Source organism: Marmota marmota, unplaced genomic scaffold (assembly GCF_001458135.2).
Source record: "Marmota marmota marmota unplaced genomic scaffold, marMar, whole genome shotgun sequence".
NCBI classification, from domain to species: domain Eukaryota; kingdom Metazoa; phylum Chordata; class Mammalia; order Rodentia; family Sciuridae; genus Marmota; species Marmota marmota.
In genome coordinates, this window is record NW_026000174.1 from 64,574,886 (window position 1) to 64,587,187 (window position 12,302).

The window sequence follows — 12,302 nt, forward strand, 5'->3', positions numbered from 1 at the left end:
CTCAGGCATCTTGAACTTGGGACCTTTCAACTTTCCTTCAGGTCCTTCAATACTGACATCAGGACCTTCAATGTCCACCTTAGGCCCTGAGACATCAATGTCAGCTTTGGGCAAGTTCACATCAACCTCTGGTCCTTCTCCCTTGAAGCCTGGCATGCTGAACTTGGGCATTTTTATCTTGGGCATCTTCAAGTGCCAGTCTGGGCCATGAACATCCACATCTGGAACATTAACGTCCACTTTGGGGCCTTTAATGTCCACTTCAGGAACTTTAATCTCACCTTCCACTTTGGGCAGAGACACGTCCACATCGCCCTTCACTTTGGGGCCTTTCAGGTTAAGGTCAATGTCAGGCATGGAGATCTTGGGGGCCTTGATGTTCATCTCTGGCATCTTGAACTTGGGACCTTTCAGCTTTCCTTCTGGTCCTTCAATGTTCACATCAGGAACTTCAATGTCCACCTTGGGCCCTGAGACATCAATGTCAGCCTTGGGCAGGTTCACGTCCACTTCAGGACCCTCTCCTTTGAAGCCAGGCATGCTGAACTTGGGCATTTTCACCTTGGGCATCTTCAGGTGCCAGTCTGGGCCTTGAACATCCACATCTGGGGCATCAATGTCCACTTTGGGGCCTTTGATGTCGATTTCAGGACCCTTGAGGTCACCTTCTACTCTAGGCAGAGACACATCCACATCTCCTTTCACCTTAGGACCCTTCATGTGCAAATCAAAGTCAGGCATGGAGATCTTGGGAGCTTTGATGTTCATCTCAGGCATCTTGAACTTGGGACCTTTCAACTTTCCTTCAGGTCCTTCAATACTGACATCAGGACCTTCAATGTCCACCTTAGGCCCTGAGACATCAATGTCAGCTTTGGGCAAGTTCACATCAACCTCTGGTCCTTCTCCCTTGAAGCCTGGCATGCTGAACTTGGGCATTTTTATCTTGGGCATCTTCAAGTGCCAGTCTGGGCCATGAACATCCACATCTGGAACATTAACGTCCACTTTGGGGCCTTTGATGTCCACTTCAGGAACTTTAATCTCACCTTCCACTTTGGGCAGAGACACGTCCACATCGCCCTTCACTTTGGGGCCTTTCAGGTTAAGGTCAATGTCAGGCATGGAGATCTTGGGGGCCTTGATGTTCATCTCTGGCATCTTGAACTTGGGACCTTTCAGCTTTCCATCTGGTCCTTCAATGTTCACATCAGGAACTTCAATGTCCACCTTGGGCCCTGAGACATCAATGTCAGCCTTGGGCAGGTTCACGTCCACTTCAGGACCCTCTCCTTTGAAGCCAGGCATGCTGAACTTGGGCATTTTCACCTTGGGCATCTTCAGGTGCCAGTCTGGGCCATGGACATCCACATCTGGAGCATCAATGCCAACTTTTGGCCCTTTAATGTCAACATCTGGCACTTTTATTTCACCTTCGACGTCAGGTAAAGACACATCCACATCTCCCTTTACTTTTGGCCCCTTAACATTCAAGTCCACATCAGGCATGGAGATCTTGGGGGCCTTGAAGTGCATCTCAGGCATCTTAAACTTGGGACCCTTCAGTTTTCCTTCTGGACCTTCAAGGCTCACATCTGGGGTTTCAATATCAACTTTGGGTCCAGCAATGTCAATGTCGGCCTTGGGCAGTTTCACATCCACCTCTGGGCTCTCTGCTTTAAAGCCGGGCATGCTGAACTTGGGCATTTTCATCTTGGGCATCTTCAGGTGCCAGTCTGGGCCATGAACATCCACATCTGGGGCATCAATGTCCACTTTGGGGCCTTTGATGTCCACATCTGGCACTTTCATTTCACCTTCTATCTTGGGCACTGTCACATCCACATCCACATCCCCTTTGACTTTGGGGCCTTTCAAGTGTAAGTCCACATCAGGCATGGAGATCTTGGGGGCCTTGAAGTGCATGTCTGGCATCTTAAACTTGGGACCCTTTAGCTTCCCTTCCGGACCCTCAAGGCTCACATCTGGAGCTTCAATGTCCACTTTTGGTCCTGAAACATCAATGTCAGCCTTGGGCAGGTTCAAATCCACATCTGGACCCTCACCTTTGAGGCTGGGCATGGTGAACTTGGGCATTTTCATCTTGGGCATTTTCAGGCTCCAGTCTGCACCTTGAACTTCCACATCTGGTGCTTTGATGTCTACCGGGGGACCTTTGATGTCACCCTCTATTTTGGGGGCAGACAGATCTAGATTTCCTTTCATTTTTGGCCCTTTGAGATCCAGGTCAACATCTGGCAAAGACATCTTTGGAGCCTTGAAGTGCATCTCAGGCATCTTAAACTTTGGACCTTTCAACTTCCCTTCTGGTCCTTCAAGGCTCAGGTCTGGAGCACTAATATCTACCTTTGGTGCAGAAATGTCCACATCTGCCTTGGGAAGGTTCACATCCAATTCTGGGCCTTCTCCTTTGAGGCTGGGCATGCTAAATTTGGGCATTTTAATCTTTGGCATTTTCAGGTTCCAATCAGGACCGTGAACATCAACATCTGGGGCACTGACATCTACTTTTGGACCTTTCAGATCCCCTTCTATCTTTGGCACTGTAACATCGTATTCTCCCTTTACCTTGGGACCTCTCATATGCAAATCCACATCAGGCATGGAGATCTTGGGGGCCTTGATGTTCATCTCTGGCATCTTAATCTTGGGACCCTTCAGATTTCCTTCAGGTCCTTCAATATTCACATCTGGAACGTCAACATCCACCTTGGGTCCCGAGACTTCAATGTTGGCCTTAGGGAGGTTCACATCCACATCCGGGCCCTCTGCTTTGAAGCCAGGCATGCTGAATTTGGGCATTTTCATTTTGGGCATCTTCAGGTGCCAGTCTGGGCCACGAGCTTCCACATCTGGGACATCAATGTCCACTTTGGCACTTTTGAGTTCAACGTCGGGAACTTTAATGTCACTTTCGACCTTTGGCACTGTGACATTATATTCTCCTTTCACACTAGGGCCTTTCAGTTCTAAGTCCACATCTGGCATGGAGATCTTGGGAGCTTTGATGTTCATTTCAGGCATTTTGAACTTAGGCCCTTTCAATTTGCCTTCTGGTCCCTCAATGCTCACGTCTGGAGCACTAATCTCTACCTTGGGCCCAGAAATGTCCACATCAGCCTTCGGCAAATTCACCTCCACTTCTGCACCCTCTGCTTTGAGCCCTGGCACACTAAATTTGGGCATTTTCATCTTGGGCATCTTCAGGTGCCAGTCTGGGCCATGAGCTTCTACATCTGGGACATCAATGTTCACTTTCGGGCCTTTCAGTTCTCCTTCCAGCTTTGGAACTGTGACATCATACTCTCCCTTCACCTTTGTACCTTTAACATGCAGATCTACATCAGGCATGGAGATCTTTGGTGTCTTGACACTCACTTCAGGCACCTTAATATCAGGGCCTTTAAGTTTGCCCCCCAGGCCCTCCATCTTGACATCTGGAGCTTCCACGTTGACCTCTGGCCCTGAAATACTGACATTTCCTTTGGGTAGAGTCATTTCTACATCTGGGCCTTCCCCTTTGACCCCTGGAGTGCTGAACTTGGGCATTTTCATCTTGGGCATTTTCAGGTTCCCGTGAACTTCCACATCTGGGGCACTGACGTCCACTTTGGGGCCTTTGACATCAATTTCAGGGACCCTGACTGTCCCTTCTACTTTTGGGAGTGTGACATCCACACCCCCTTTCCCTTTAGGTGCAGCCACGTTTAAGTCCACATCTGCCATAGAGATCCTACAGGTTCCTGTTTTCCCAGAAGGACTGCCCAGCTTGGGGCCTGTCAAGGTCCCCTCTAAGTCTGGTGTCTCTATGTCCACTTTGGAGCCTTTAACTGCCACTTGAGGGCCTTTAACATCACCTTTCACCTCAGGAGCAGAAACCTTAATATTTCCTTTTAGTTTAGGGGACCCAAGACTCAGATCCACATCCTGCATAGAGATTTTAGGTTTCTGAATAATCATTTCAGGAGTCTTGACTTTAGCACCCTTCATCTTCCCTTCCAGCCCACCAGTAGAGATCTCAGGTAAGCTCACATCCCCAGAGGCCCCAGGAAGAGTCACTTCACCTGTCGGCAGTGTCACATCAATGCCAGCTCCCTCTCCCTTTGAACCTGAGGCAGAGAATTTAGGGACTTTCATCTGGGGCACATTCAGTTTGCCCCCAGGCCCATGAATATCGACGTCAGGGGCTCGAATTTCCACACTGGGGCCTGTGATGCTGCCCTCAATTTTGGGAGCAGAGGCATCTATTCCTATGCTTCCCAGTGGCTTGGAACCTTTCAGGCCTAAGTCACCCTCAAGTGATGGCCCAGCAATCTGAGGGCCTTTCAGCTTCCCATCAAGCCCCGCAATATTGGCAGAGGGGGCACTGACTTCCAGGTGAGGGGCTTGGATATTCCCACCAATGGTCAAGCCGGGCTTGCCGCCCTTATGCCCTACAGAGAATTCAGGCGCAGAAACATTCAATCCTACCTCTGGTGCCTCGGGCCCGGCAGACACACCAAATTTTGGCATCTTCATGGTAGGAATCTTAATTTTGCCAGTATCGCAGCTCTGGGGGGATGGGCCCTGCACCTCTGCTACCCCACCCTCAAGAGCAGATGAAATATCCACTCCTGGAACTTGGATCCCTCCTTTGCCACCCAAGCCTGAGCCCTTTGCACTGACACTGACACCGGTGCTTCCCACCTTTATACCAGGCACAGTGACCTGGAGTTTCGAGTGGCCAGCACCCTGAAGCTCTGGTCCTGAGGCAGAAATGGCCCCTGCCTGGATGTCGACGGCGGCACCTGTGGTTGGAGAGACCCCCGAGCCTGAGGGCAATCGGATCACTGTCTTTCCAGGCTGGGTCTCCACATCCACGTTGGAGATTTCAGTCACTTCATGCCTTGGAATCTTGATCATGAATTCAGGGCTGCTGATGTCGATGTCCTTGGATCCTTCCCGGCCGGTCACATCCACAGTGTAGGCTGTGACCCTTCTGGTCACTGTGATGGTGCGGCTCTGGGTCTCCCCAAGGTCCCCTTCCACGCCATCCTCCGACTTCAGCCGAGGCTTGATCTTTGTGGTGTAGATGCGCTGGTACTCCTCATCATCCCCGCTCTGCAGAAAGACACGCCCCGCAGAGGTTGCAGCAGAGCCTGCCTAAGTTGGCAGATACCCGCCGCAGCCTAGCTGACAACCTGGTTGCCGGTTTCCCAAAGGAGCTGGGACTATAACCAAGGTCCAGGGAGCCTCCTGGAACAGAGAACAAGGGACTAAAGAAGGGAGCTGACAGCCACGTCGCAGGAGGAACACAGAAATGATCTGGGTAAATTCTGGTATCAAAAACCATGGAGAGGCTGGGATAGACTCCTGGACCCGGCCGTCTTGGAGGAGGACCTATAATCCAGGAGAGCTTCAGCCTGGAATGTCCCAGGGACTGGATGGGGGACCATCAGCTCTCAACTCTCAACTCACTGGTTGTTTGTTTAATCAAAAAGAGGCTCCCAGGCCCTGCGTTGGAATGCACTTGTTGAGCCCAAGAGCCTGGATGTGCTTTGGCTACCACTTTCACTTTGAGGAGCTGTCATTTGCTTAATAAACAAGCCCTCAGAAGAAGCAGAGAAGCATTCCTACAGGCACAGAGAAAAAGGATATCTGTGAAACAGAGGGGGAATTAATTCAAAGAGCTTGCAGAGTGGCCGACCTTCCTCCTGGTGTCTAGGCCCAGACCTCATGAGCTGGTTCCCATGCCATGGCACAGTGGGCACTCTCAAGAGACTGATGGAAGACTTACGGGCAGCATCAGCCACATGCCACACAGGAGTAGGAAGGAACAGGCTAACCAAGGGCCCAAGAGAGCCCAGAAAGGTAAAAAGAGGAGGAGTTAGAAGAAAGTCCAAGAAGCAGACAGAAGGTTCATAAAGTGAGGACAACAGGCCAGTGTGGTCTAGGGGAGCTCAGGGCACAAATGGGCCACATGGTACTCACCAGAACCACCTCTGAGCTGCGGGAGCTGAAGACTTCATGGGTCCAGGTCTGACCAGGCTCAGGGGAACGATCCCCCTTGCGGTGCAGCTTCAGGCCGACAGTGTGATGCCCCATGGTGTTCAGCAACTGGGTCACCTCGCCTGACTGCAGGTTGTCAAAATAGATGGTGGCACCCACAATCTGGTCCCCTGAGCAGGAAAGAGCAGCAAACAGGTAAGACCCAGGGTCTCAGGGAAACAGCCATGCACTGGGCATGTAAACTGAATTGCTTTAACCCTCATGAGCACCAGGAGGGTTTGGTAAGACTCAATGTACAGATGAGGAAACCGGGGCTCAGGCTATTGCTGGGTGCAGATGCACACACCTGTAATCCTAGCAACTTGGGAGGCTGAGGCAGGAGCATTGCAAGTTCAAGACCCCAGCAATTTAGCAAGACCTTGTCTCCAAATAAAATAAAAACAGTTAAGAATGTGGTTCAGTGATAGAGTGTCCTGTACCTCAAAAAAAAAAGGAAAGGAAAAGAAAGACTATTTCCAAAGCTGCGTCTCCATGACCCCCACAACAGCCTCCCAGGAGTCCACAGGCAAGAAAGGGCCAGACTCTGGTACCCACCATCCTGAGGTGCTGGGACTGGATCCTCTGTAGCCACTTGCCCATTTGTGCCTGCTCCCTGCCCTCTCTCCTGTCCTTCCACACCCTCACCCACCCCCAATTCCTGGCACCCAATGCACACTCACCCTCCTTGACCACCCCAGTGCGGGCCGCAGGGGAGTTCTGCATCACCTCCTGCACAAAGACACCGTCATCCCTCTGGGCAATGGTGAGCCCATGGGAGCCGCTGCCCTGCCAGTTGGGCAGCAGCAGCTCCCGGGTAGTCTCTTCCTCCTTCTCCATCTGGGAAGAGATGAGAAAATGGAGCTCAGGTCAGTGGGGACATGAGGACATGAGGGCATGAGAAAGCCATGGATTCGGGATTCCAGGGAGTGAAAAGGAGGTGACCAGCCCCTTGTCCCTTCCACTCAGGGCCCAACCTCCCAATGCCACAAGAGGTTTCCAACATCCCCCATTCTGACACCTCCACCCACAAACCCTCACACTCTCCCTCCTACTGACCTTTGCAGGATTCAGTTCAGGAGCGAATGCCTTGCCAGGAGCCCGCCCCTCCTTCCTTTCTTCCCCTCAGTCTCTCTGTCGGGAATCTCGGTCACACAGCCTAGGGACAAATTCATAAAGATGCTCACACTCAGCTCACTTGAAACCCTGACCAACGCTGTTCCCCAGGCCAAGCGCCCACTACAGTCAGCAGTTCCATGGTTCTCAAGCCTGGTATCACGGAAAGTAGGCTGAGAGGAGGCCAGACCCAGTTTCAAATCCTGGCTCTGCCTCGTCCTAGCTGTGGGACCTTGGCCAAGGCACTTGACTTCTCTGAACCTCCCTTTCCTCATCTGCAAAAATGGAAATGAAAAAGGATTTCCGAGAAGTGTGAAGGAAAGAGAAGCAAGCACTGGCAACACAGGTGTTCCACAACACCACATGCTCATCAGTCTCCACAGCAGCTTCCGGAGGGAGACATTACTGTCTCCACTTTACAGATGGAGACAGAAATTTTGAGAGACCAATTTATCCAGGCTTTACTCCAAGAGAACAATGATACCAGTCTACAACCTGCATCTGGAATGCTCCCCTAAACCACATCTTGTCTGATATGAGACTCCTCAGAACGGGCCTCTAAGGTGGGGATGGCAATGCCCTCCCTCTCCCAGTGACAATATGCTAGTTTATCATCTCTAACCTGGTCCTCAGGACCAAGAGGAATCCTCGCCAGATGGGAACTCTAGGAGTCTTGCCGCTACCTGAACAAAAAGGAGCCCTAATCCCAGCAGGCAAAGGCCCAAACCAAGAGGCTGGGGTAGAGCCAAGCCTGCCTCAGACCCACGGTGAGTGGAGACCCATCTGGCTGCCCACACTGAACCATGATGCAGGTCCTTAAGTAAAGTCACGCCACGCGACAGGATGAGCTGTCAGCTGCAGTGGCACCCTGATAAGACTTTAGGCAGAACCCTGGGTACAGCCAGGAACTACAGCCACCCTCACAAAATGGTGGCATCAGCCATCAAAAGCATACCCCTGAAATTGTGTAGGGGAGCCTCACCCAGAGCTCCACCCTGAAGCTGTTTGCATCAAGAATTAGTCTACCAATCAATAAATACATAACTACCGATCACCTCCTGAATGTCCACCATTGTACCAGAGGCTGCAAAAGACTCTAGTCAGGAACAAACACAGCCCAGCCCAGCACTTAATTGCATACTGCATGAGATTGTTACCTAACGCCACTCATGCATCCTCTAAACATTTATTGAATGCACTCCATGTGCCAGATATGGAAATTTAAAACACTTAGATCCTGTCCCAGATATAAATTATAACTGAGGTGCTCTGGGTGTAACCAATTTAGCTTCAGAATGTTCCAGAGGCTTGAGAACCTTCTCAGAAATGACTATAAATGGGTCTTCAAGGTGCTACAGGACTGTGACTCTTGGAAATTCACAGGCACTCAGCAGTTCCAGTCTAGGTGGATCTCAACGTGGATGAAAAGGTAAACACAACCCCTCACCCCCTCCAGCCTAGGCCTCCACACCTGTTCTCCCAGTTGACAAACTCATAAATGCAGTGCTTGTCATGGACACAGGTGCTGAGGGCCTGCTGGCACAGGTGTGAGCTGGGAAAACAGCTCATCCCTTCCCAGCAGGCAGAGAGGCCACTGCAGGAAGTGGCCATGACCCTTTCCAATGTGAAACAGCAAAACTGGAACTTAAAGGGCACCTTCTGGGTTAAGTCCAGTGCTAAGAAGCCAGCCCTGCAGATAAAGAGCCAGGCAGAGGCAGCGACGGTGAAAGTTTCCAGCCCAGGCCTCTCTGTTCCGAAGCCCCCTCGGGTCTCCCCAGCACCCATCTTCCTCCTTGAGTGGGGCCCCTTTCTCAGCCCAGCGTCCTGGTGCTGAGCCAGCAGCAGGCGGGGAGAAAGCAGCCAGCTCACCCTCGCCCACATGTCAGCCCCACCCTCCCTCCTTCCCCAGTGAGTCACTGCGGGCCCGGCAGCAACAGCTCCAGACAGGCAAAGGGTCACGCCTAAAACCCGATCTGCACACGCCTCCTCCTCTAGACCCCCAGGTGCCACAGGGGCTGGGGCTCCTGTTAGCTCCTCAGGACGGGGACCCTAGATAGGAGTCCTGGAAGCACAAAGCTGGAGCCCAGGAGCTTCAACCAGGCTGCCTCCAGGAGAGGGAGAAGCCACTCTGAGAAAGGTACGCAGCCTGGGAAGACTGAAGCTGTTGCACCTGAGGCTGCAGGTGGGTCCTGGCCGGGCACTTGAGAGCTTCCTCGCCAGGTGAGGCTGCCCACCACCCCACTGCTGCGGCTCCAGTCATGCCTTCCTGACCCAGCCAGCAAGGACTCCCCTCTCAGCTGATCTGGGCCGTTCAGTCCTGAGGATCCGCATGGGATGCAAACAGAAGCTGTAAGCCATGATGGCAAGGACCTGCATGTGGGTCCCAGCCCTTGGTCTCTCCCCTGTCCCTGGAGCCTATATACCAGGCGCAGATGGTCCTTCCATCTCCTCCTCCCACGCAATTGAGGTTTAGTCAGGCTTCCCGGGTGCAGAGGGCTCTGTCCTGCTTTCTCCCCGAGGCAGTTCTCTGGAGCTCTGGGGAATTCCATGTTCCTCAAGCATCACAAGCCTCTGGGCTATTAGAGACCTCAGAGTCAGGCTATCCAACATGGTGGCGTATCCACGCGTGACTATTTAAACTTAAATCAAGTTACATTAAAACTGTAGTTCATTCATGGCACTAGCCACATTTCAGGAGTTTCACTGACCACATTTCAGGCTACTGGCTCCCATCCTGGCATGGATCTAGATTTCCCCCACTGTGGGGTTCTATGGGACAGCACTGACAGCCACACCAGATGAGGGAACAAGGTCTAGAGAGGTGAGAATGGAGCAGTGCTGGGTCCTGGAATCCTGGCCTGCTAGCTCATAGCCCACCTGACCCTGGCTCACGGTGTTCTTTGTGATAGGAAGAGCAGGGCTGGAGTGAAAACCCCTTAGGTCAGAAAAGAACTAAGATCCTGAGGACGCTCTGACTGCAAAGCTGAGAAGACACATTCAAGACTACAGGGACGGAGCGTGTTTCAGGCCAGAAGCCCTGACGGAAGAACGGGCCATTCTATGATTCAAAACCTCAAAGAATATATACAGAGAAGCAGGGCTCTGCCGTGTCCACTACCATGGACTGGGGGGACACAGAGCCGACCCAGGAGATGCCCAGGAAGCCGAATCCTTGCCCAAAGCAGAGGGCCTCTGCTAGGGCTGGCTTCTGGAGGAGCATTGTTTCTCCAGTGCTCAGAGGAGTGGGGACCAGGCCTCTTCGCCGACAGAGATCACATGAAGCCAGCCAGGGAGGGGGCCTAGGCTAATTGCTGCAGCAGCTGAAGACAGCCTGGCATCAGCTTCTGCGTCAAAATGACAGGAACTGATACACTCCCCGAGAAGCCCATGGGCCTCAATGCCTGAATGCACCAACCTGAAGATGCACACCCGAGGGGCACATGACTCGCATCCACCTACACAGGCTGGACACAGAAGGCAACACTTCAAGGAAGAGAGAGGCACCCCCTCCCACATGGCAGGGAAGACACCAGCCGCAGTGAAACTTCCACCCAGCACAGCAGCTCCCACCGGTGCCAACCAACCCACCGTAGACACAGGGCCAGAGAGAAACAGTCCCTGTCCTGATCGTGCAATGACTCAAGCCCAGAATTAGAGACCTCCACCACAGGGAAAGCCCCAAACACTCATAACCAGGAGGTGGGGTGGATATTCAAAGAAGAGAGACACACCCAGGGCGGGGAGGGGGGGTGCCCTCATAAACACTCCCCAGAGCAAGGAGGAAGAGAAAGCTCCACATGGGAAGAAAGAAAGAACCCTCCTAACCTCATCCCGACTGCCGCCACACATTGAGAGAGAATTCTGCAGAGAATTCTGCACTGTTGCCTGCAAGGTACTGTGCTGGCGACATCCCATGCCTGGGGTCTCAGTCCGTCCCCAAACAACCCTATGCAGTGAGAATTAAGATTCTTATTTTAGAGATGTGAAAACAGGCATCAGAGGTTAGATGACTGAGCTGCCCTGCAGGCCCAGGGTTCTCTGACTCCAACGCCAACAGTTTTCACTCAAGAAGAGATGAAGGCACAAGTAAATACACAGGATGAGACACCACAGAGAAAGATGCACGCGGGAGATATCAGAAGTGAGACCAGAGCTGGAGGGGTAAAGAATGAATGCTGGAGGGACAGACCCATAGGAAGACAGAGGAGCCTCCAGAGGCCCCTCCCCACACACCAGCCTCATGCTGGCCCTGCTGGGGTCCCAGCGCCTTGCATTCGAGGGGCCTTTGGATTCTGGGACTCACAGAAGTTGCGTCTCCAGGAGTCAGTAACCCTGAACTTCCCAGAACCCAGCTCACCTCTAGGTTTATCCTGGGCCCCAACAGGTGGGGGAAAGAGAACCTTCTGGGGCTGAACCGGCACCAGGCTCACTCTAAAGGCAAGCACTCACAGGGTAATGCAAGCATTGCCACTCCCTGGGAGAAGGAAATGTCCCTGGCAGGCAGACCCTCATCCCAGAGGAGCAAGGAGAAATACAGGGGTGGCATCTCCCAGGACCTAAGCCTCAAAAGGGACCCTCAAGGATGCAGCTGCCAGACTTCTATTTGGGGAGGAAAAAAAGCATACCCTTTTTCTACTTGAAGTAGAAGTGGGCAGTGATCTAAGTGGCACTGGGAACCTTCACAAATCTACCCAGCTGATTCTGGGCAGTATGCCCCAAGGGGGCACTTTCAATTTACGAGGGAGGGTGGAATTATCAGGGAGAATCAGACCCACATATTGCAAGATACAGGTGACATGGACCCTGGAAAGATGTTCAGAGAAAGACATACAAGGACTCACACACACAGCAGGTACTCAAAGACCCTCATCAGCCCTGCTCCCCACCCTTCACTGTCCAGAGCAGGACCAGAGGCCCAGCTCACAGCAGACACCTGTCATGAGACCCTTTACCTGCTCACCTGGTGCTGTGTCCCTGAATCTGCACTTCCCTGTGTGCGCACCTGCCAATCTTGCCACCCTGCTACTTAACCTTGGGGGTGGGAGGCTGAGCTGGCCCAGCCCACAGCTCCTACCTGGAGAAAGTTTTCCAGTCTCATCGCTCTAGCCATCCCCTCCCCACCCCCCCCCTTCCCTGACCCT

At 52.5% G+C, this 12,302-nt stretch overlaps 1 protein-coding gene across 15 annotated transcripts in view; it reads right to left on the bottom strand.

The window, feature by feature from the left end:
• Positions 1-12,302, bottom strand: part of Ahnak (AHNAK nucleoprotein) — a 98,283-nt gene that overhangs the window by 70,918 nt on the left and 15,063 nt on the right. For 8 of the 15 annotated variants that reach the window (XM_048788986.1, XM_048788980.1, XM_048788991.1 and 5 more), the window contains exons 1-5: positions 12,122-12,141; positions 7,105-7,204; positions 6,729-6,885; positions 5,992-6,179; positions 282-5,121 (exon numbers count right to left, since the gene is read on the bottom strand). In XM_048788986.1, the coding sequence (XP_048644943.1) occupies positions 282-5,121; positions 5,992-6,179; positions 6,729-6,885 (5,185 nt within the window). In that variant the 5' untranslated portion in view covers positions 7,105-7,204; positions 12,122-12,141. Of the gene's footprint in view, positions 1-281; positions 5,122-5,991; positions 6,180-6,728; positions 6,886-7,104; positions 7,205-12,121; positions 12,233-12,302 lie in introns of those variants that run through there. The other 7 variants (XM_048788985.1, XM_048788988.1, XM_048788981.1 and 4 more) reach the window with 7 other exon arrangements.